The sequence below is a fragment of the Carcharhinus amblyrhynchos genome, chromosome 9 (assembly GCF_965287045.1).
Source record: "Carcharhinus amblyrhynchos chromosome 9, sCarAmb.v2.hapA, whole genome shotgun sequence".
In the NCBI taxonomy this organism is placed as follows: domain Eukaryota; kingdom Metazoa; phylum Chordata; class Chondrichthyes; order Carcharhiniformes; family Carcharhinidae; genus Carcharhinus; species Carcharhinus amblyrhynchos.
Window position 1 is genome coordinate 53701502 of NC_137332.1, and position 26219 is coordinate 53727720.

General features: G+C 39.0%; 1 protein-coding gene across 4 annotated transcripts; it reads right to left on the minus strand.

Moving 5' to 3' along the window:
- Positions 1 to 441: 441 nt before the first annotated feature.
- prrx1b (paired related homeobox 1b) lies at positions 442 to 24495 on the minus strand. Of its 4 annotated transcripts, XM_080196588.1 has the most exons (6): positions 24283 to 24495; positions 23023 to 24032; positions 18645 to 18820; positions 13632 to 13807; positions 5591 to 5694; positions 1179 to 1262 (listed from the first exon to the last, which is right to left on the minus strand). In XM_080196588.1, the coding sequence occupies exons 2-5, from the start codon at positions 23270 to 23272 to the stop codon at positions 5622 to 5624; spliced, it is 675 nt and encodes a 224-aa protein (XP_080052714.1). In that variant the 5' UTR covers positions 23273 to 24032; positions 24283 to 24495; the 3' UTR covers positions 1179 to 1262; positions 5591 to 5621. The 4 variants fall into 4 exon arrangements, with proteins under 4 accessions (XP_080052713.1, XP_080052712.1, XP_080052714.1 ...); XM_080196587.1 differs by lacking the exon at positions 5591 to 5694 and having other exon boundaries at positions 442 to 1262; positions 24388 to 24495; XM_080196586.1 differs by lacking the exon at positions 5591 to 5694 and having other exon boundaries at positions 442 to 1262.
- Positions 24496 to 26219: the final 1724 nt, after the last annotated feature.

Consider the following 26219-nt stretch of genomic DNA (forward strand, 5'->3'; position numbering starts at 1 on the left):
TTAACTTTGAATTTTCTTTACATTGGACAAATCTCTGTAGAAATCACCCTTCAGTAAATTATGCGAGGAACGTTTACAACAGCTAACCTTGGCTTCCTTTCCTGGCAGTGACTGAGGGGTTTGAGGTGGGAGGTGAGTGTGACTGGGGAGAGAGATGGGGAAGGATTTGAGGGGGGGGGGGGGGGGTGGGATTGGACCGTTTTGTACAGTAATCTTGATGACTTTCACAGCTGAAATTTAGAAATTCGGCTTTCAAGCAACAAACACAGCTGACGAGTAAATTCAGTCCGGAATATCAATTGTGTATATATACAGTTAACTGAGCTACTCAGATATAAATGGCCACGGTCTATTTTCTACCTGGCTCGAGCGTATAATACATTATTGCAATGAAATTGTACAACAAATTAATTTTGAAAAAGACCCGTTTGGCACCAACTATATTTTCGTAATAATTTATTGATGCATTTCTAGTCAGATATAAACCCACGTCGTTGAGTGTTTGTTACTTTATTGTACACCAAAGAATCATTTCTCCTTTAAGAACAGTTATAAAGGCTGTTACAGACGTAGACAGAATAGAAAATCAGATTTGCCTTATTTCAAAAAAATATTTGATCAACAAAAAATTGCCATATCAAGCTTGCCTTTATAGAAAAAAATGCATTGCTAACAATAACCTTGTCATTGGATACAAAATGTAAAATCTGTAGAGAAACAATACAATATAACTTTAATACAACACTCGGTTGGAGACCCAATAAAAGCCCCTTTAAAACATACGCACAACAAAAGAAAATCTTGCAATTGGTCTAGCCAAAGTTTGAAAATTGTGTCCCAGTATTTCTTAAATCCAGGATGGAGAAGGTTTTGACAAAACTGGAATATATACTTACTCTTATCTTTATTTTAAAAATCCACAGGGATGAAACGCGTCAGCAATTCTGGCTCTATACAGGTCAAGTATTCGTGCGTGTCCATGTTTTTATTTGCCTGTTGTATTGGGTATTTGGTTGCTGTTTGTAGTTTGAGTGTTCTTGTCCCTTCCTTGAGACCTTTTGCTGTTGCGGCCTGGTTGCAGGGAATGGACGGACCCGTGGTTGCTGTAGTCCATGAAGGGCGCTCAGTTTACGGTGGGCACCTGATTTCTTTGTAAGCTGTACTCTTTGGCTTTGAGACGAAGGTTTGCAATACTGTTGGCCATATTCATTCCTTGAGTGGGATTAGTGGTAGCACAAGAGGAGGAGTATGTGGCCATGGCACTGCGGAACAAATACACAGAATATTAACTAGGCCCCCCACACACATTTTCTTTGATATCATTTTAATTTAGAGCATGTTTATGCATGCAACAAACTGGTTAGTTGCATCGACCCGAATAGGCGCTGGAGTGTGGCGACTAGGGGAATTTCACAGTAATTTCATTGCAATGTTAATGTAAGTCTACTTGTGACTAGTAAATAAACTTTAACTTTACTTTAACTCAGCAGGTTTTTCATATTATGTAGAGGGAAATTATGAGTAGTGTTTAGTAATAAAGATCCTGTCTTATGAAACTTTTATATCCGGGAAATTGAGAACGTGTTATGTTCACTCGGAAGCACTTACTGACAAAACAAATGCTATAGCTATCTTGTAAAATAAATCACCCGTTCGCAATCGAACACATTTCAATTCTCTCCATTCTCCCAAGATGATTTGTTTGTCTGAAACATTTCATACGAAAAACAGGCCTCAGTGCAACAGTAATAATTAAGTAACTTTCTGAAACAAGCGATTTTGGGAACATTAATTCTTTATAACCGTCTCAATTGGCATTCGCACTGTTTTAAATTCGCCTCTACTGCAGATACACAGGTCTGGGGAGTGAAAGGGTGTAGCTAGCGACCCATTAACAATTTCTGGCGCTAAATTGAATCACAACCTATGGCAAAGTGAATAGAGAATGAAGTTTACAGCATACCCGCAACATATTGTGAGAGAAATCGTGGAACTCCTACAGCTGCAAACGGGGATGTGGACCAAAGGTTCGCAAACATATCCAGAATTAGCTTTCCAACCATTGAATGGTTTCTTAATCTGAATAAGTAACAGGATACCTGTGGCTGAGGTAACACCCAAACGTCATGTCTAATTTACTGGTTCCTTAAGATATTAAAATCTTAAACACCATCCCTCCATAGCATTGCTGGAAGTAAATCTCCAGATGGTAGCATTTTTTGAGCGTAAGGTGCCATTTGATCAATAGGGAAATAGTCATTAGTTAGTCGGAATTTCTGCATGCTTTCTCAGATTTCCACTTCTTTAACCAGGAACATGTCCACTTATTGACGTTACTCTAAGAATTTACAGGTCAGTATTTCACTTTATAAATTTTAAAAGTACCCTTTCCAAGTTCAGCATTTTATGAAGAAAAAAGCAGAAACCAGTAAAGCTTTGGACTTCAGAGAAGCATTCTCCAACTGTTATTTTCATACAGGGGTGATCTGATTGTTTCTAGTTTTCTTTACCTTGCAGCCCAGAATGCAGCTATCTTTGTCACTTAACTTATCCTGATAGGTAGATCCCACTACAAGCTCCTACACTTGCCTTAAATGTGGCATGTAGATCTTTCACTCATTGAATACACTGTGAAGGTCCCTAGAATCTCTGGCTCTTTATTACACTATCTTGCTACCTATCTTTACTACCTCCACCCACACAAAGGCCATCTCTGCGGTTCAAAGGAAGTTCAAGATGTTAATGACCCAAAAGACAGTATGAATATGTAAGGAATAGTATTTGTCACACAGTGTAAAGGTGATGGCTGCCCTAATCAAGCAAAAATTCAGGAAAAAGCCCAATCCCAAAACCATGAAATTATTCAGCTCCATGAATCAACTTTTAGATTATTTTCTGAAATAAATATACTTTTTCAGAGCAGATCTGAAGAAGAATCATATTAGACTCAAAATGTTAACTCTGTTTCTTTTCAAGATGCTGTCAGACCTGCTGAGTTTTTTAAATTTCCAATCTACAGTATTTTGCTTTTAATTTAGATTATTTTGTTTATTTGTTTTATAATGTCAACAGCACTTACAAAGTTCAGCACTGCTACCGTGATTGACTAAGTAAATTTTCATTGCTTCAACTCTAATATATTTTGAAACTCTTTCTACTTTTAATGCATTTTATTTAAGAAGCTAATGTGAGCACAGTGCCGCAACTACTGATTTGCCATTAGCATTCCCTTTAGAGTTATGTTAGCTGGTATTGCTGATTAATGTTTTCACCCTTCCTTTACTCAGACAAGTCTGAGCCTTGCACTCATGTGCTCAAATCACATTGTAGAACAGTGTAACCTTCACCATCATCAGACTGCTAATTAAAATGTTTAATTTGGTGAAATGCTGATTGATCTGTTAGCTTGAAATTAGCATTAAAATTATAGTGATCACATGGATCTTTTCAAATGTTATTTTTACTAATATTCATTGGCTGCACTCAGGCCTGCCTGAAATGCAAGCAATGCAAATCAAAACCAATACCATTTATAAATAACTCGGGGCGAATGGGATATAACCAAAAAGAAGACAATTGCTAATTTGAGGGGAAACCTCCTCATTACCCACTGTCTGTGCCTGTAAGGAGATGTCATTTACCCAATAAAATTAAAATCACCACCAAATTATAAGTCATTTATATGAAAGTTTCTGTTTAAGAAATGGGTAAAAGCCCTTGCATCAATGCTGAAAGTAGAGTATAGCTAAACCTAATCAATGGAAACTAGAGACCTGATATAATAACTCACCAACACAGTTTCAAACTCTCACCACGGAACATTATTGTTCTTAATGCACTGCTTCTAAATCATAGTATCTTACTACTTTCCTAAATGCGGCATTCTTATCTTTGTATTTAGTCTTTCCCTGTTTTTCACTTGAAAATAACCCACATGCTTCCATGATTTCAATTTATAAACCATACAAATAAAATGTTCATAACAGGCTGTCAGGATGACCAACACTGTTGTAAATGGTGCAGAAACAGCTATAGTACATTTTGAAGGTTTGTATGATTTTAATAGTCCTGGTGTGTTATTTGAACCCTAGGTGAGCTTCTGGCCACAAATTCACTTTGTCACAAAGATAGCCTATTTCATCTCCATAACTACTCCTAACAGCACTCAGGGGTGATCTGCGGCACAGTGGTTATCACTGCTGCCTCACACTGCCAAGGACCTCGGTTCAGTTCCAGCCTTGGACCACTGTCTGGGTGGAGTCTGCACATTCCTCCTGTGTCTGTGTGGGTTTTCTTTGTTGCCCTGGTTTCCTCCCACACTCCAAAGATGTGTGGGTTTGGTTGATTGGCCATAATAAATTGTTCCTTAGTGTCAGGTCACTAGTAAGGTAAATACTTGGGGTGATGGTGATAGGACCTGTGTGGGATTGCTGTTGTTGCAGCTTGATGGACCAACTATCCTCCTTCTACACTGTAGGTCTTCTGTCCCACTGATTTAATGATTTACAGCTCAAACTCTCAATCACTCTGTTGTTATGTCTAGAATTGATTATTCCAGTACACTCATGGCAGGCCTCACACATTCTACCTTCCAAAAAAATTGAAGTAATCTAAAACTGCCAATGATTTCTTAACCTGCATCAAGTCCTGTTCATCTAACATCACTGTACTCACTGACCTGCATTGATCCCAAGCCAGGCAACATCTTGATTTAAAAATGCATATCCTTATTTTCATATCAATCCATGGTATCACCCATAATCCTCCAAGAATCAATGCTTATCTAATTCTAATCATCAGTAGTCTAGGACCTAAGATTTAGAGTTCCCTCCTGACACCTCTCCATTTCTTTGCTTCACTCTCCTCCATTAACACACTGCTTAAACTTACCTTATTGACCAAGCTTTTGGTAATTTGGACCAGTATCTCCTTATGTGGCTCAGTGTCATATTTTGTTTTATAATGCTCCTGTTATATCCCATCTTGGGATCTTAATTATATTAAAAATGCTATAAAAATGTAAATTGTATTAGCTACTTAAAATAATCGTCAATAAACATTATTTTAATGTAGATTTAAACTCATTATGGAAAGAAGACCTTACTGAAACAAGTTAAACTGATAACATTCATTTATTTTTCCAGCTGAAAACTTGTTCTATTATAAATAAAATATCATATATTTAACAATGATGTATGTTAAAAATCACGTAGCTGGCAATTATACTGTCTCTGTGTCTTCTTTTGATAACATATCTGTTCTCAGTAGTAACTTCCCTTTCAGTTGAATTAATACTTCTACTTAGATAACTACAAGAATAAACATATCCACATAGAGAGGAGAAAAATAAAGGTTTAATTTGTGTGTAATTAAATATATGTGCGAGAGGAGAGTGAGACAGAGAAAGGGAGAGGAAAAAGGAAACCCAAGGGCAAACAGATACATAACAAATGGGTCAACTATGCTCTCTGACAAATCTGAATCACAGCTTTTATATAGTAAGTGATGTACATTGCCTGAGTGTTACTGATCAGTGCTCTTTATATCTAGGCATATGGGTACATTGTATATTAATGTCATTGATACATACCCATTGTGTACAGAGGAATTGTGGATGGGACTTATGGAGTCCAATAGGATGTGCGGCCAAAGAGACTAGCAGTAGGGTATGGTTGATCCTCAAGTGTATAGAGTCTGTTTAGAAAGGTTGTGCACAGAAAATGTGGAAATTACCCTTGATGTACTGGTTATTGATAAGGTTCTATTGACATCAGATTATTGACACAGCAATCATTCCAAATGAATAACTTCAGTTTCAAGTGAATAAATACATTTCAGATTGTGTTGCATATAGTCAGCATTACAACCAAGCGTGTGTGCATGTTGTGACGATGTCTATGTGCGTGCATCCATGTGTGCGTGCATGCGAGTGTGTGCTTTCTAATTATTGACAGCAGCCATTAGCCTACATGTTAAGGATGTTTAAATCTACAGAGTCCATTGTTAAAGAGATAATTTTTGGATGCTGTGAAAATCCTGCCTCCAATGCGTTATTTTTTTCCCCTCTGACTAGAAAACAGGAGAAGAAATATAAAGCGGACATGTGGAAATTACTGATACAATCTATACAGGTGGGGCAAGGAATTTATTGTCACTAATATCATGATGTCTTGGGACAAATAAAAGGTATATTCAAAGCTGTTTCTGAAAGCAATGGCAGTGAAAATGGCAATAGTGGTAATAGATTATTATTTTTCAGGTTATTCCACATGACAGTCTTTGTCCATATAACATATACACATATTAAGAAGTGCGCTGGAATGGGGTTGTAGGGTAGGTGTGAAGTATATTATTAAAACATATTCTGCACCATGATCATTTACAGGAAGATTTACATTTTCAGGGCTTCTCAGATGGCTTTGTGAGTAAAAGCAATGACTGTTGTAACACTAAGTAATAAAAAAAGTTAGAGGGTTCATCACTGAGCTGTGCTCAGTCAACTGATAATGGGACATCAGCTGTTGCAATGCTACAAAGATCTCAGTAACCCCAGCTTTGTGAGGGAGAAATAGTGTTCCACAAGCTAATAACTGTTGCTACATAAATGTAAATTGCTGCTGTAATGGTTGTTAGTCATTGATTCCTGCTACATATTGTACATGTTTAGGTGTCAAGTGAGGACAATATCTAGCTCGGCTGTGATACCTTCTGCAGTAAAATTCCACGCCCAGCATTCACTGCCTGTGTTCACACATGAACACAGTAAGAAGTCTCACAACACCAGGTTAAAGTCTAACAGATTTATTTGGTAGCAAAAGCCACCAGCTTTCGGAGCGCTGCTCCTTTGCAGGTAAGTGGGAGTTCTTTTCACAAACAGGGCATATAAAGACACAAACACAATTTACAAAATAATGGTTGGAATGCAACTCTTTACAGTTAATCAAATCTTAAAGGTATTGACAATGTGAGTGGAGAGAGGGTTAAGCACAGGTTGAAGAAATGTGTATTGTCTCCAGACAGGCCAGTTAATGAGATTTTGCAAGTTACTGATATTTTGCTATTCACACATGAAGAGCAGTCACTTGGATGAAATATTGGAGCGTGAAGTTGGTGGAACTGTTTGAGGAAATCAATGGAAAAAGTGAAGGAAAACAAACAAGGGATGAAGTAAAATGTATTAATTCAGATAATATGCCTTGTCAGAGATTAGGAGTAACAATTTATGCTCATGATTTTTTTCATGATACCTGCAAAATTTACACAACATGGAAGGAGCTAATTGGAGGTCAGTTATTTTGTTTAGAAAAAATGGCAGTCTACTGTCTCATACACCTGAAGCTGTTAGCTGATGGTATGCAGATTGGGACTAGCTTTGCAGTGTGCTTCTTCGTTGTCAGAGATCATAGTTCATAGGGCCCATGTGAGAAAAGAAATAATAGAAGAAACAAAGTACAAAAATAATGGGGAAAATCGGCTGGCAGGACAGATGTACAGTGTGTGAGATGCATGAATGATAATACAAACTCATTTGCTTTTATGTTGCACTTATTGGAGTGCAAGGACTATCAGCTACTGACACCCATATCTCTCACACAGGGAAAAATGAGTGTCAGTAGCTGACACCCCATCTCTCACATTGGTTAAAGTGAGTCATGAGGAAGATCCATTTTTACTCGGTCCAGCCTTAGAAAATCTGATAGACTTATTCGGGGCTGCCACCGGGTGCATCAGGAGTTAGCGGAATCTTGCACTTCACTAAGTGCACTATAAAAGCAAATCATAAAAGCAAATCCTTGATTAAGCTATGTTGGTGTGAAATTTCTTCTCTCCATCCCAGTGACCATGATGGTAAAATTATCAATGGTAGGAGTTTTGCCAGAAACGTGACCTGTAAGATGAGTCTTACTGGTAGAAATAAGTTGCTTCCCACTGAGGTAGTTTTCAAATAATGTGTTGATTACTGAGTAACTGTTATATAGAAAATAATAGTGGATAGACATGATCTATAGATTAATGTTTTGCAGACAAGACTACTGGCTCATATCTGGAAATTGGGTGTGGAACTATGATCCCCACCCACTAATTAGAAGATAGATTATTTGGATTCTGTGCTAATAATGTTAAAGCACAAAAAGTATTCAAAGGTTATATTTCAAGACACCACCGAAGTTGAAATGAGCAGAACAGAAAATATAATAAATCCAGAAGTATTAATCAGGTAATGTTGAGCTTGAAAGCATGCTGATTATAGGAAGAGAAAGCTGAGGAAGGTAAGGATTTTCACATGTTAATTTCTTGGTGGACAGCTATTAGATGAACATCTAGAGCAGATAGGATATGCATACGTGACTATATGGATTATATGAGTTATATGAAGGGATCAGTACTGTTTACTTCAAAATATGAAGTGTTAATAATGATTATGCACAATGAGATCCCTCTCCACAGGCTGGAAAACATATGTTCAGGATTAGAAATTTGGGAACTTGCCTGACCTGGAAGTATTAATGGACTAGAATGTAAACAGTTCACAATTGAAAGATGGATAAATGATTACCTAAAGTTAGTTTTGTGAGGTTACACCTCTTTGAATGGTCTTAATACATGTTTATACGTTATATAAATGCACATTGCCATTCTAGTCGTAACGTGAAGCTAACATTTCATGGGGTTAATCCTGTGCTGTAACAGCTGACCCTGGAACCTATGAAGCCCTTGTGGAAATAACCTTAACATTAATTGTCTGTTCTATATCTCTGAACGGTGGGAAGCTGTTTTGTCTTCAAATCCCCCATGGGCTAAGTTATCAATTACAGCCACAATATTGGAATGACCAATTATTACCCAAAGGGAGGGTTACTTTACACACAAGCCATGCTTCTCTATCATCCAGTTACTGGTTTCTAAGCTATAGTGTCAGAGGTGCGGAAGATATTGACTACCTGAACTCAAACAGATACAATAAATGTCACTGGACAATTAAATGGAGGGAAAATGGGAGAAAAAAATTTAAAAAACACTGGGTGGGATTTTCTGGCCAAGCTCACCCAAAAATCAGAAAATCCCATCCGCAGTCAATGGACCTTTGTATGGTCCACCCCTCACCTGCTACGTTTCCCGTGGCAGGTAGGATGGTAAAACTCCTTCTATTATCTCTCACGCTGTGCCCAATTGAAGTAAATTACACAATCGTAAGTAGATTTTTTTTCTTTGACAATACTGTTCACATTATTGTCCTCCTAATTCTTAATATTTACAAGTGAGTTTGATCATTTGACTCAGTAGTTTCCACAAAAAATGACATATTAGAGACAATAGTTTTAACTGCAATTATTAAGTAAATTGTATTCTTTGATTCATGGTTACTGCAGTTATTTACATAGGTCAATGTTCTGCTTTGCAACTTGGGTAGACAGTAAGTAGTGTGGTCACCATACACTGAAGTAATGTAGCTTTCAGTCAGTGATAATTTCTGTTCTATTTCACTTGTAAATTGGAAGCAAATACTTAAAGAAACAAAAAGCAAGATTATGTTTTCTTTGTGCATCTGACTTTATAATAGTCAAACATTTTTTAATTGAGTGTTGGAGATGGTTCTTTATTTTTTGGTGCTTTGGTAAATTTCACTGCACAATAGGTCAACAATAATGTCAACTTTCGACCTGGGTTCAAGCTAAATTCCTTTCTCCTTGCACAATTCAGTTGGTTGTGCACTCAGCTGTCTGCTTTTATGTACATCAGTGTAAAATTGAAAGGAAATGTTTGCTCTACTGTATTACAACATTGCACTTTACCCTAAGAATAAGATATATTTCATAGTTAATGCTCCTTTCAAAATCCAGGCTAAATTGTGTCAAATATATTATGCTGTAGGGGAGATCTGTTCACTTGCACCTTGTGCCTCCTAACTGTTGGTCAGAGGTAACTGAAGCATATGTTTTGTATAGAACTCTCTAGTGACAACTTCATGTTCTATTTCATTAAAATAATTGGTAGAAATTTTGTAGCTGCAACAAACTCTCTATACTAACAAAATCACTATACCATATTTTAATGATGTCCTATTAGATACCTCTATGGAAACTGTCAGCACCCATGCTGCCCCTTCCTAACTGTTTTAAAGTATATAAACTGTACCAAAAAAAGGAAAGTGAGAGATTGCATTTCACTGTATAAATTTTAGAATTAAGTGGCACTTCCCTTCGAAAAACAATGCTTATCCTAACTTGTCATTGACCTTAAAAGTTTGAATACTGACAGCGGGTGAAGGTCATAAAGTTTTCAATTCAATCAAAGTATATTCACTATGAATAAAGCAAATACTAAAATGATTAGATACAATTAACTATTGAATATGATCCAGCTCTAAATTGCAATACTCCACAACAATATTTCCATTGCCTTGTATTTACATCCAGCATATTTGATATGCATGGAACTGTGACTGCTGTGAGGAATGCAGTCGGGAAGGATCTCTTTACTGAATCCACTAATTAACAAAGGGCAAACTCTTTTAACAAGTAGCAGCTGGACCCTGGCTAACATGAGATGAACCATCAAAAAGTTAACCACCTAATTACAGAATCTAATTACAATTGAAAAGACCTCTAGGAATTGGGATGTGGAATTAATAGCCAGTAATGATTGTTTTAAACTCAATCTCTTGGACTCTATAAATAATAAAGGTAGAAATGTAATGCATTCACACAACTATGTTATTTACAAATACTTAACGTAGGGTGAGTGGTGTGTAAGTAATTCGAAGCAATGGAGAAGCTTGGGGAAACTTCTGAAATGCAGAATTCCTTTCAATTTTTACCTCAAAAAGAGTTTAAATGGCTCTTATAACGTTGTTACACATTAAAATTAAAATGCATTTATATAGCACTTTTCACAACCACCGGACATCTCAAAACACTTTACAGCCAGTATTGCAGCAATATTACATAGAAACATAGAAAATAGGAGTGAAAGGAGGCCATGTGGCCCTTTTAGCCTGCTTCACCATTCATTATAATCATGGCTGATCATCCAACTCAATAGCCTCATCATGCCTTTCCCCCATATCCTTTGATCCCATTCACCTCAAGTGCTATATCGAACTGGTTCTTGAAAACATTCAATGTTTTGGCCTGTACTACTTTTTGTAATAGTGTATTCCAGAGGCAACCACTCTCTGGGTGAAGAAATTCTCACTTCTAAATGGTCTGCCCTATATCCTGAGACTGTGGCTCCTGTTTCTGGATGCCCCCACTATTGGGAACATCCTTCTTGTATCTATCCTGTCTCGCCCTGTTAGAATTTTATAGATTTCTATGAGATCCGCCATCCTTCTTCTGAACTCCAGTGCAAACAATCCAAACCAACTCAATCTCTCACACACCAGATCCATCATTCCAGGAATCAATCTGGTAAACCTTCTCTGCTCTCCTTCTAGAGCAAAAACACCCTTCCTCAGATAATGAGACCAAAACTGCACACAATGTTCCAGGTGTGGCCTTACCAAGGCCCTGTGTAATTGCATTAGGGCATTCCTGCTCCTGTACTCGAATCCTCTTGCTATGAAGGCCAACATAGCATTTGCCTTTTTACTGCCAGCTGCAACTGCATGCTTGCCTTCACTGATTGGTGTACAAGGATGCCAACTCCTGTTGCACATTCCCCTCTCCTAATTTATGGCCAGAGACAGCAAACTCGTTTTTGTCATGTTGACTGATGGATAAGTATTTATCAGGACACCTAGGGTACCTCCCCTGCTGTTCTTCAAAATAGGACCATGGGATCTTTGCTATCCACCTCAGAGGGTAGATGGGGCCTCAGACTGAAAGATGGCAGCTCCATACATTCAGCCTATCGTCAGTACCAGACTGGAGTATCAGCCCTGACTTTTGTGCTGAAGTCCTGGAATGGATGTTCAACATAGAATCTTGTCACTCAGAGGAGTTTATCAATGGAGGAACAGTTGGACTTAAGGAACTGTGACTGCTGTGAGGAATGCAGTTGGGTGATTTTTATTGGACTTTGTAGAACTACATATTACATTGTGGGGAGCATTTATGTCCAAGCTTTGATTCTTATACAAAGAGCATTGGCATTGGGATCATCTAAATTTCATGATATCCAAATCCTCATCTTAGAGCTGACTTTAACTGTAAGTCCAAAATATATTTCCCGAATGAATGTTCAGTGTCCCCAACAAAACACTTTCAGGACTCCACATATGTCCAGCTAGGCCATTTAAACAATACATAGTATGTGGTAAGAACACACAATTTCAGCAGAAAATTCAGTAAAAGTATATTAGAAAATAAGAAATATGTATGGCTGTAATTTGAATTTAGATTTCCTGTGACGTCAATAAACTATAAACACATCTGAAATCAAATAAATTTTTTATATCATCCATCTTTAAATCTGTTGAATAATGGTTTTGGATTTGAATACTGTCTGTGGATGAGAGTCCCATTTTGTTTCACACCCATATAGGAACTCAGTCCGTGCATGATTTAACTCCTGGTTGTCGCAATGAACAGTGCAATTCCTCAAATCCTAATTTCCTTGAGTTTTGAAAATTCTGAAGCCATGATTGTACTTTACTTCCCTGCCATTATTAATTGTCCTTTTGCCACTGATGTCTTGCAACTAATAAGCATGGCTACTGCCAGTCTACCTACTGTGAGGACTGATCATCTGAAGTAGATTAATTGCTTTAAATAACTAGCTGCTTACCGTCAAGTTCAGATGGACAAAAAACATATGTGGCACAGGTGCAGTTCTTCGTCATTTTAGATTTGTTTAAACACTTCAGCATTGAGGCCCTAAGATTTGCAAGTGGGGATAGGACATCGGGCTGCTGTGGATTTCGCTCCCTGGAGTTTTCCGCTAAATTTCCTCTACAGTGTCAACAGGAGAAAACCTAAATGCACAGAACCGCTCTCAACCTAGATGGCAATGCCAAATAAAGCAATGAAACACTGTGACCATTTTGAGAACCAATTCATTTTACAGGCAACAGCTACCAATGCGTGAGCTCCAGGCTATTACCATACTTTGGGATGCCAATGATAGTAATAAACCAGTGATGCCTTGCTCTCCATATATCAACAGGATCTCAATTACATTTCCTCCAGGTAATGATGCTCCCTCCTTTTCCACTATAAAGCAATCATTTGCATTTATACAACATAATTCACTTTCTCCAGATGTCTGAGAAAAGTCCACAATGAACTAATTTGAAATGCAGTCAATGTTATGTCAGTAAATGTGATTATTTAATTATGTTCCTCACCAGTATTTATTATTCTGCATCTGTCTCATTTTTTCATAAGTAATTATATTGAAATACATTTTTAAATTACATTTATACCAAGAGGATGCATCAGGGCAAATGATTTTATTGTCATTTTGCAAATTAACTCTGGTTGTGTGAGATGAAATAGATTTGCACAGCATGGTATATAATCATTTATATTTATGAGATTATAGATGATATTACCTATGGAATCATTGTGGGACAGTTAATTTTGAGCCTTTGGAGACTTGACTCAGGAAGACTTGGTTATGTTTATATTATGGACAATTTGCAAGCATTGTGGTTAGAGATGACAACTGTATTACCAATAAGAGATTACCCATATGGAGATGTCGTTCCCCAGGACAGGTAATCCTGGGCTCTGGGCGCTGGACGCGGGGCCATGGGTTGTTCCACCGCCTCCCCGCTGTATGATTTGAGGATAGAGGCATTTTTACTGGCCAGCAGGGCTCTCTCATTCCGTCGGAATTTTGCTCTTCTGTTTTGAAACCAAACCTGGGAGAAAAGTGAGAACAAAATAATAAATGCAAAAACATTTAACCTTCTGTAACTTCTGGCTGATAATACTAGTTCACTTTTAACAAAGGCATCTCACTCATTTCCTTATATACTGGGATATATACTGAATTCATACAAAATGTCTGTCCTAGTGTAATATTCAGTACAGAACCTTCATTTCATTAGGAGAAAGGACACTTCTGACACAATCTCCAAAGAGGTTCCATTACAGGACACAAAATATTAATCTATTAACAAAACACAAAGGATGGATTCACTGGGATTAACCCAGAAGATCACCATCCATAAACTCCAAGCTGATCTTATCCTTAGGACATACAGAAGTAACCCACAAATTGAATTCTTAGATTTGATAGAAACCAAATAATCTATTGATTTTGCTGATTATCTTGTTAAAACAACTGACTTTTCTGGATATAATAATTTCTCAGGGTGCATGTTCCATTTGATTAGGTTCCTCAAATGGATGGATTTACATTTAAACACATGGCGCATCAGGCTTGAAGGGCTGAATGGCCTGTTCCTGCTTTTATTTTCTAAGTTTCCATCAACAGAGTAGATTCAGAAAGAATGTTCCTGACAGTGGGGTAGTCCAGAACTAGTGGTCATAGTTTGAGGATAAGGAGTCAACCTTTTAGGACTGAGGTGAGGAGAAACGTCTTCACCCAAAGAGTGGTGAATGTATGGAACTCACTATCACAGAAAGTAGTTGAGGCCAAAATGTTGAGTGATTTTCAAGAAGAATTTAGGTATAATTCCTGGCACTAAAAAGTAAAACTAAAGTTAAAGTTTATTTATTGTCACAAGTAGGCTTACATTCACACTGTAATGAAGTTATTGTGAAAATCCCCTTATCGCCGCACTCTGGCACCTATTCGGGTACACTGAGGGAGAATTTAGCACGGCCAATTCACCTAACCAGCACATTTTTGGACTGTGGGAGGAAACCCACACAGACACAGGGAATATGTGCAAACTCCACACAGGCAGTGACGCAAGCCAGAAATGGAGCCTGGGTCCCTGCAGCTGTGCCAACCATTGTGCCACCATGCTGCCCCATAAATAAAAAAATCAAGGAATATGGGGGAAAAGGCGGAATCAGGTTATTGAATTTGATAACCAGCCATGATCAAAATTAATGGAGGAGCAGGCTTGAAGGGCTGATTGGCCTACTCCTGCTTTTATTTTCTATATTTCTGTGTTATAACCGTTTTGAGGTTCATTTCCTAAAATGTTTATTTGGAAGATTTATAATCTAACAGAGTTCCCAGATAGTGTGCAGTTAAACCAGCCTGTTTCCTTTATTTGTCTATTTCAGCAAGTTCCTTACCTAGCAGTTTAAAAAATCTGCTGGGAAAGGCACCAATCTAAACTTCTCCTTTATACTTAGCGACAAAATGAAAGCGGTGTGTATGCATGTGTGTGTGTGTTTGTGTGTATGTGTTTGGTGGGGGAGGGAGGATTTACATTATATGGAAAGATGGATATCACGTTTGTGATTAATTTAAAGTCTGCTTTATAAACGTCTGAGCAACAATATCTGGATTTTTAAAAGAATATATCTTGTGCCAATCTCGCACAATATTTATCATGCGCCTACCCGGATCTGTGAAAAGCATTAATTTGGATTACTGAGGGCCAAAAGTTGTTGCAAAACTAGTTACTTACAATCATATTTTATGGGCAGTGCAATGTTCAGTAAATTGTACAAATTCTTCTTAACCAATCTCAAAACAACCTCAATAAATGGCCGGCATGATCCTTTTTTTTTCAGGCACTGTTAAAGCCACTCTGACATATTAAAATATGGCGAAAATGCAGGGCCTGATAAGTGAATTTCTTTACAATCAAATTGCAACTAACTTACGTTCTCACATGTGGAGTTAGTTGCATATATAAATTGTAGTTTATTTTATTTTTTCATCATTTTCTGATTCCTGTAAATATACAATTCAGTCAGTACCTTGTCAACTGTGCGACTGGGCACTAGATTGGAATGTTCTAGTATTTTGGGATTACTTTGGAGTCTAGTCGCTGATAAGATCTTACTTGGTTTGCCAAACCAAACTCAGTGTTATGAACAAGCAATGTTATGTATTACAGATTTTTAAAATGAGCAGGTCAACGCAGAAAGTTTGAGAGTATTCGGTCCAACTTGAAGGATTTTGCTGACCTCTGCAAGAATTCATAGTTTTCTGTCGGTCTAAAATCTAAACATATTGACAAATTCATTCTTTGTAGCTTTCTGACGTTTAATAATATTTAATTTTTAAAATGGATGCAAACATTTTAATACATTAGAATAAAACTTAAGGGATATCTGTCTGGAAATTGAGAGGCTACCATGGGGGCACGTTCATGTTGCGAAGCTGTTGTCTGGAGCCAGGATAATGTACTGAAGTGTCTGACCTGGACAATGGAGATGATGGTGAGCAGTGGGTGGCGGGAGGAAGGTATTGTTACTTTCCGCAGAGTGGGAGGGTATAGAGAAATAGTATGTGGACCTGACGTCAGGCAATATTCTGCTAAAGGTTTTGATGAATAGTCACAAACTTGAAATGTTAACTCCTTTATCGCCGACGCTGCCTGATCTGCAAATTCTGTTTTTATTTCAGATTCACGTTACCCTCAGTGTAATCTACCCCTTCCAAAAAACGCAGCGTATTTGACCATCCATCTGTATTGGTCATTGAGAAGAACGTTAGGGTAAAATTAGGCAACACTCGACCGCTGAAGGTAGAGTGAAGATAAGAGTATCTACCGATATTTGTAGTGACTTTCCTGATTTTTGATTCATTTATTCTATTATTATCCATCACGTGGCTTGGAGACCAAAAAGGGCAAATGCTGGAAAATGCTCAAGTAGCTTGGAGACTTGGTTCTCAGTCTGAAGATACCTGTTGTTTCAGTTACAGTTCTAACCTACAGCTTTCTTACATTTAGATCTGTGATAGTTCAAGAACTGTCTCCAGAGCTGTTGGAAATTCTAATATTGAATTGAGATTCTTTTTGGCCTTTAGCAAATACTTAGAAGCACTAAATACCTTGCATTGATTGTCTGCTCTGTCAATGTGTGCATGCTGCCTTTGTACTGTGCGCATTTTACTGCTGTATATTCTACCCACATACTGCGCACATTCTCTACCTGCAATCAAGAATTACAGAGATAAGACAGGAAAGTGAACTTAGTGAGTGCTAGATCAGCCACGATCTAACTAAATGGCGGAGCAGGTTCGAAGGGCTGAATGGCCTACTCATGTTCCTATTTCTTAGGGTCTTGTGTGTGCTGTGTATTGGGGTCATGTGTCACACATCTTCTACTCACAATGAAAATCGGTACATAGGATTTTTTTTAAAAAGAAACAAGTTTCAAGTATCGATTGTAACCGGATAATCGAATAATGTACGGTTTGGAATTCACTTTTTGCTCTCACTTGTGTTGTAAATTGAGGTGAGAGGCAAAATAGTGACTTTTTCATTAGTATTCCGCAAAATGATTATCTTCTCGAATGGCCAAATGTTACCCCCCCCCCGCCCCCACAACCACTCCGCCAGCAGCCCACTCCCAGTCTACAGCATGCGTGACTATATTATTGCCTGGCACGAAGTGTTATCTGGAGTACATTTAAAGGAAGCGTGACCTGAATGAAAAGTTATGAAATTTCAAAGAGGAAAATGCACATTAATGCCTCTTTAAATATTACATTGACCAATCATACGGTAAGGACAAGTAAAACGGACAATGCATGCTCCAGCTATAACATAGCTCCTATCATGAAGCCCTTACAACTTTTTTGAAGCAATAGTTTTATATCTAAGTTGACTGGCAGTTTTCTTGCTCACGAATCCCGGCTGATTATATAGTAGTTTTAAACAGAACATTAAAGCAGAAAAATTGCAACGTCAAACAAACCAGAGCTCGGACCCAGAGAGATAAAATATTGTTTTCCAGTCGGAAATGTACTAGCCAATATTGTGCAGTCATGTTCAGACAGCAGGGAGTGGCCTACCATGATATTAGTAATATACCTATATTTCAAATTTCTACTTAACTCTGCGCTTACTTTTGGGGTTGAACGCAGGGTCTGACCAGCGAGATGAATGAATGTCCGGTTCCAATTTCAGTGATGCTGTATCCCACTGCTTATATGCTAACATTCTCCAGAATTTCCGAGCTCCACGCAAGGTCTACCGCCACTTGCAGTGTTTGAGCTTTGATTTTAAGAAGGGGTAAAGACAGTGTCGGTGAGATATCAGGGAATTCGAGATGAATCATGGCAAGGAAATTCTTGCAATTCTGAACACCAATATTTATTGGTTTTCGTACGTTTTGTATTAAGATGATAAATATTGGTGCACATTATGGATAAAGGGATATGCGAACATTTCTGTGTTCATATCTAAACTGGTCTGGCTGTCACTTGGAGGAAATCAGCATCCCCAAAATACAGCTTTGGTTCATCCTATAAGTATCCGTGTTTCCATATTAGCGAAATGATTTGTTATTTTGTGCAATATTAGAGGTAAATAAAAAGGCGCTGCCTTTGTTTTTTTAAATCTCTTCAACTTACATAATTTACTTCATTGAAAGCCAAGAGTTGGGCAAAATCGTTTGGTGATCAGCTGCTTTGAACACAATGAAAAAACACCTAGCAAAAGACCCTGCAACGGTAAATGGTCAGTGAGCGGTCTGTGAAAACACATCTTTACTTCATTGCCCATTTTCCCCAATCAATTATATCAAGTGGGTTGCGAATGAACTGTAACAAGTAATTGTAACTCCAATGCAAATAGTGGACAGAATGAAAGGTACCTGGACCCTGGCCTCGGTGAGGTTGACTCTTCTGGCCAGATCCTCACGTACGAAAGCGTCCGGATAGTGCGTCCTCTCGAAGACTCTCTCCAGAGCCTGCAGCTGGCTGCTGTTGAAGGTGGTCCTGTTCCTCCTCTGCTTCCGCTTTTTCTTCTGCTCTGTGTTTATTTTATCACCTACACTCCATAAAAAAGAATTACACGCACCGTTTAATCAGTTAGCACTCAGAAAATTAAAAGAGACAAAGGCTCTATTTCGAAGTACAGGGACCTCAAGAACTTGCTAGTTGAACACCACCGCAATTTGATTTGCCAGACTCTATCTCACTTAGCCGGAGAAGCGCCTGCGTCTTTAAGGAATTCGCTACCATTGTGTGAAAGAAAAAAAACCCTTCTGTGACTGCCTCAAAGTTGAAATGGAGTGAAAGATGAAATAAAAATGCAGGTTTCCCTTTTTACTGCAAATAATTCCCATTTCGATTTTCACACTTGGAATTGAGACTCGACATTGAAAAGCTTCTCAAACATATTCGATGAGTAGCAAATGTCCAGATGAAACTTCCTTATATTTCCTAGCAATCCTTTATTAAACGAAGCAGCCCCATTGAGCTATCCTTCTGAGATTTTCGCATTCTTGGGATGAGACTGATTCAATTTATTAGATGAATCTTTCCCGCTGCCTTTCGAGCCCTTTTGGAATGGTATTAGTTTATAAATCACAACTGAGCTTTCATTCTCCACGTTTTTCGAACCTTATTAATTTCCTGAATGCCTGCGGCTGCACCTTTCCATTAAGAGAATACCCCGTTTGTTTTATCTGTAATTCCCAATTCCAAACCATGCCTTTGCTTTGATTGATGAGAGGATTAAACCGTGCTGAGCATCAATATTGTCGCAAGTTTTACAGGTTCCCTGAGCTATAACTGGAACTGAAACCACGACAGGGAACTTCCTAGCACAGGAAACTTGCATGGGGATTAGAGAAATATTTAGTTAATATATTTTCTTTGCCCATCAAATGGCTGTTCGTTCAGTGACTAAGCTGCAATGAAATTGCTACCTCTCCATCACTGAAAAATCAAGACTTGTGGCAAAGTCCCCGAGCATTCCAGATTTATCGACGTTTTGCCGTGCCCTAACATATAGACAATGTCGCAAAGGATGAGTGTGCGTTACAGTTGTATAAATTAGTTGTATCTCACAATAGATACACATTTGCATTAAGAAATTGCCAACTATACATGGCGGATGTCTGGCATGTAGTAAAGAGTGAATTTTCAAGGTAAAGCCATTTTCTAGTAAGAGGTTTTATGGACATCGATTTAAGGATGCAGTTAGTTTGCCTGATGGGCGTGTGTTACAGGTTAGTTGAAGAAATTGACGATTGCGTAATGCTGTCTGAAGAACTATTCGATTGGGTGCGCTGTGTATTTAGACCGTGTAAAGATCGTTAATTTCTGTTGTGGTCCATGCTGTGTATTCCGCCCCCTCCCCTGTTTTACAATGCTGTTAACATTGTTGCATGTTAATGGTTCCTTTATATTATGCACGAATCTTCCAGTTCTCTTCGTGTTAATTTGTGTTTTGTGATTTTCTTGGCGGCTCCATTAGGGTAACAGATCATGGACGGACTGATTCAGCACGAAAGTGGTTCAGATCGAGCCTCCAGCAATTCACAATCTCTGTATAAATCCACTAGAGACCTACCAACCTCTACCAAAATGATTCTTTCTGTCAAACATATTAAATAATTATTTACATCTGTAACCGATAATTAAAGGTTGTGAGTCGGGTTAATAAATAACATCTTTTCTTGCTATAAACAAATTGCAAACGCCCCGTCTCTGCGAACACAAATCGGAATGTTTGCCTCTTAATCTATATTAAAAATACAGGCTGCTGGAAGGTTACATAACGATGCTATTGTTGGTAGGAGTGTCACTGAAACATATTTACGCATTGTGAATCGTTAATATGATGTCAATTCTTCTAAACTTTGAGCAACCTAGACTCTTGCTCAATGCGTATTTTCCAAATAGAAGTCCTCACATCTTCGCCAGCAGAAAAATACATAGCAATCGATATTTCCAATGTATGGAACTGATGTCACGTTGTTTCCCTCTATTCAGCTCTCGTTCTGCTTCTGTGACGAGTCAGTCCCCAAATGCCACATTTTGGTGTGCTATGTGATCAAATGTGTGAAATGTGCAGATTGAATAGATCATCACTCGAGTTTATGTGAAAAGAATGGAGGTCTCCCCCGGAATATGTTGCGTCGAGAATGACACTGGCTGGTGGGATAAGCGGGACGAAATCCAGGACGATATCTTCAAATTACCTTCTGGTGGTTTTGGTTTAAATGTGATAGTTAATGCTATAAAATATTGTTTCAAATAGGAGGCCAGTGGGTGATTCTGGGCCTTTAACCATGAATACTTTATTGGGAAGGTCGGGCCTTCATCTGAAAACAAAGTTTAACTTGATCAGTCCAGACTCCCTTCCTCTTTTACAATAGCCTCCTGGGTTAATAACTGGCACGGCGAAACGCATTACTGATACAAAATGTCCTTAAACCATCAAAATGTTTCATAATTGGGTAGTTAAAATGTAGTGAAGAACTATAAACTATAAAATGTTAGCAGTCACTTCCCGGGGCCTTCTTCAGAATGTCAGGCTCGTTCTGTTGCTTGGGGCAGATTCTCAGACCAGAGGATCAAGGCAGATCTCCGGTCAGGGGCACATTGCCGGCGCCGATCCACATCTGCTGTGCTGTCAGAGAGATGTAAAGGGGGTGGGGGCCGATGAATTCAGGCTGAACTCGCTCCCTAAGCCGTATCTAATGGTCAGTGGAGGTCTCTGGAGGGAAAGAGAGAGAGAGAGCGCGAGGCACGCTCTAAACACCTCACATCAATCAGGCACAGCATCAAACTCACTCTGATCCATGGGCAGTCGGAAAACTTCTAACAATCTTTATCTTAACAGCATCAGGATGAAAGAAACTGAGAATTTTACACGCTTTTCCCTTATCTTTTATTGGCAAACTGGTGCCAGCAGTGGAAGAGGACCCAATTAAAGTTTTTTTTAGTCCTTTTAAGTTTTTTAAACTTTATAAAATGTTGAATTAGACTGTTGGAGGTTAAATTGTGTCTGAACTGATATTTTCCCAAGTGTGCGCAAAAGCCTGCGTGTTCATAATGTGAGAAACAGTTTTAAAGTCATTCGCATGCAAAATCCTATATAGACTCATCTCTGCGACTCTTTGCTCACAGGAAGTTAAAATCTTACTGGAGATGATGGTTATTTTACTTCTATAAGTGACAAAATCAGTTATTTTGCGCGCGGGGAACGCTTGTGTTTTGGCCGCCGTGTTGCCGTGGATAATGAGAAGTAAATGTTTCCTTAGCTTTACATGCTAGGCATGATTCATTGAAAACAAAGATGTCGTCTTTTATCGCTGATGCATGACAAATCAATTTATCAAACTAATCAGATTAGCTGTCATTACCAGTGTTGTTGTCTGTGGGGACACTTAAAGCACTTTTGTCAAATTCAATCCGTCCACTTGTAATGCCTACACATGCCCTGGAAGAATGAACCATCAAGTGCAGTCTGATCCTCCGAGCGGAGGCGATAGGTTTCTGAATGACTGAAGCCCTGAACCCCTTCGCTCCCCCAATTAGCTTCGAATTTAGAAAGGTGCTTTGACTTTTCAAAGCAACTGGATTCAATGTTACTATCCACTTGTGCATGTCCTTGAAATAGTTTTCATTGAAGTAGTGTGAACCATCAAATCAACCTCTAAGAGCCTGACCAGTGTTCACATTGCACTGTGACATTAGGTCCGAAAATACTCCAATTTTCCAACGCTGGCGGCAGCCCCGTTTCTCGCTCCGTTATGTCGCCTCTACATCTCTCCGCATACCTGCACTAGTTGAATTCCTTATGAAACACTATTTAGTTCGAACTCAGCGTGCCGGGCGAACGGTACTCGATCTTGGTGTCAGTGAACATTCTCCTCTACATATCGGATGTGAACTTTTGCATAAAGCTATATTGTATGGGAAGGTTATTATTTAGTTAAAAAGGAAGCGGAATGTGGGGACTCCTGCTATTAACGGTGAGATCCTGCACTGTCATTGTTTTTTTTAGAAATGATTGTTCTACATTTCTTTCCCCCCAAACTCTTATCTCCAGCTGCCTCCTAATAGGCGCCTCGGGACTCTGCCAAGCGATATCTCCACACGTTGGTAATAACAAACGGCTCTATGACATTTACACATAAGTGTTAATGCGATGATCCCTCTTTGCGCCACAGTGATAATCCCGTTAGTAACCCCGTGTCCCCTATTGTGTTTCTTTCTTTAGTTGCTCACACTTACTTTCTTGTTGGGGAGTGTCACTGCCGCTGGTCACCGCCGGGGACTCGAGCAGTTTCCTGCCTGCCTCACTCACACTTTCGTCGGCCTGCTGAAGGTTCATATCCCCCACTTCTTCCAGATCCAGCAGGTGACTCACCGTGAAGTTCTTTTTGGACTGTAAATTGTCTATGTTGGCCGTGATAGTGTTCTCCAAGCGACTGGGCACAGAGGACGTCTGTCTGTCCATTACATGGGGATAACTCGAGGTCATGGCTTAAGATGTTTTAAAAAATCTTTTTTTTTGTTTGGGAAACAAAAATTGTAACTGCGAATTCTAACAACCTTCCGAGCCTCGGCGCACTTCGTCTCCAGTTTAGGCGAACGTAGTCAGATAACAGACCTCCACACACTTGAATGCACGCCGGGAGACTCGAAACGCTTTTAAACAATTAAAAAAATGAGCAAACTTTCCTTAAAGTTGATAGCTGTTCCGACGCCCATGCAACAGCAGCACATAGCCAACTTCAGAAGAACTTGAAGAAAAGTTGTCCTTCCTTCTCCTTGACTCACATAGGTGACATCAGTTTAGAAAGAATGATGTTTTGCAGATGTACACGAGTGAGGTTTCTCAACTTACTCTAGTTTTTAAAAGGAGACACACACAGGAGAGAAGGAACGTTTTTTTTGCTGTAAGACTCGGGGCGGGAGGAACTCTGAAGTGTGCAGTACTTCTCCTCCTTGCAAGGGAAAAAAAAGGCCTTTCTGGCACTTCAAAAGCCAGCAGAGTGCCGTCCAGAGATTGTTTTGCGCCGAATAAATTAAAATTGGCGACCCCAGGGAGACGAGATTCTGCTAATACAAGCCTGTAATTACGTGGCAAAGCCCCTGTGTTCTGTGCCTCTGACGTTCTACAGACCCCTCTCCATCACAGCACTCCCACCACTTTGATTAGAGCGGGCAAATGAAACCTTTGCTCTCTTGTAATCTGCCCTCGAATCCCTTTGTATTTCGTAATAGGACGTAATTATTATCTGAAAAATATATAAAAACGAGAAAGTGACAGCCAGAAAAATACATCAAAGAGTGAGCTTGTTTATCTATCCCGTCAAGTCAGCCAGACTTGTTTTGCATTGCGGTTAAAGAACTAATTTGCATGTTTTATACCAATCACTGGGCACTTTTCCCCTCCCCCTCAAAAAAAATCCGCTTTCCCTGAGCATACTGCCATAAATAGTTCCTTGCTTTAGGCAAAAGAAAATATTACGAGGGCCATGTACTCACCTACACAAGCCGCGGCGAATCAACGTGAAGTGGCGAGTAAAACGCTAATCCGATGGCCCTAACTTTCATTTCGGAAGTGTTTGAAGATCTTTTAAAAAACCCTACCCTTTGTGTTTGAACGTGTACGAGGCTCCGGCGTCTCTAGGTATTGGCGGGGCGCAGCGGCTTGGAGAGATAGGCTGCGATTGCTACAGCCTGCCTGTCTGTATGCGAGCAGCCTGGCCAGTTTTTTTTCCCTCTAGCTTTTGTTTCACTTTTATAACTGGACGTACAGGGAACGCAACAGCGATCAGAGAGAGAGAGAGAGACGGATCAGAGGGGGGAGGGGAAAAACACCGAAGCTTTCAGGGAAAGGCGTTTTTATTATTTTTCGGTTGACAATTTCTAAATATTAAATTAATTTTTAAATGCATTTACAAAAAAAAACACAATTTTAAAAAGTTCAGTTGGAGTCCACCTCTTTGTCATTTTTATTAAAACGACTTGAATATATGATAGCACCAGGGATGAAGTCATTATTTTTTTGCAGTGCCCTGCACTCATTACAAAGATTGCGTGAGGCTTCAGAAACAGGACTCAACAGGAGTGAAGGGAGCCCATGTGTGGAAATGGCAGGAGTCTGGACTCCTAGCTGCAATAGACATCCCATTACTTGCAGCGGCCTGATATGGGAAAAGAACACTTGATGCCATCAAAGAGATCCATATTGAAACCAGATGTGAGCCTCTCGGTTCTTTCCATGCATTTAATTAAGGCAACTGAGACGGAGTAGACGTTTTTTTTCATCATTAGTTTCCCTCCAGACCCTTTCCCCAGATTTGGGCGGCCAACTCGGTGCCAGTGCAATATGTCTGTCTTTTTCATCTACAAATATCATTGAATTGAGACTTCCATCAACATCTGTTTGGAGAAAGCTTTAAACCTCCTCTCCCCCCCCCCCCATTATTTGTTAAAGTCGAACTCATAGACGCGGAAGGAAACGTCAAATGAACTCGCCAGGAAGTTTATTAACCTGATATTGTACGGTTTCTAATTGCTCCTCCAACGGGCGCGCGTGTTTATTTTTCAAATCGCGTTAAAACCTTTATTTTGAAGCAGTTTGCCAGATGTCATAAGCTCTGCAAGGCTGAAGTGGGTGCCTTGGTGGAACCGGTTCAGGCAACACACAAATGTCTCTAATATTTACCCCCATTAACACTCCCCCCAACAAAAATTCCCACATCTGGGGCTCAACAGATTTACAATAACGTTATACATATTTTATTTTTGAATTAATGCATTAGCGGCGTTGTACTGTCAAGGATGCTCCACGGGTAACAATCACCTCTCTTCCTATTAAAATACCTGAAGAATAATTCTAAAGGACAGACATTTAAAATGTATTTATTGAATCATTGACGGGATTCATCCAAGTACTGTTTAATGTGCTCTGCCCATTAAGGTCAGTGTCAAAAGACGTTTTTCATTAAAGCGCCAACCTCAAGTTCCCCCTGCCCTTTTTACGCGTTGTTAAAGGAACGATGAAAGCGCACATGTTGCTAACTAGTCCGAACAATCCAAGTTATTGGCTCGAATTTCTACTGGTTATGTCGCTGTTGACAGTTTTGTTCCATTTTCATTTTTTTAAAAATTGCTTCTAATTATGACAAGGGAAAGTTAAACATCCCGCAGATGCTGGAAATCTGAAACAAAAACATCGGATCTATTTATTTTTTCAAATTAATTGTCGAGGACCTATTGCAGTCATACAATATCTTTATGTGATTGATGGTTCAGTTTGTTCTGGAGGCTTAAAATCTTCAGGTGGCTGTAAATTTAAAAAAAAAATCCAGGACCACTTTATATAGGTTATGCTGACATTTTTCTGGGCTAGATGTGTCTCAAAGGACCTTTCACTGATATAATACAAGGGGTTCATCCAGTCTCCTCCTCTTGGG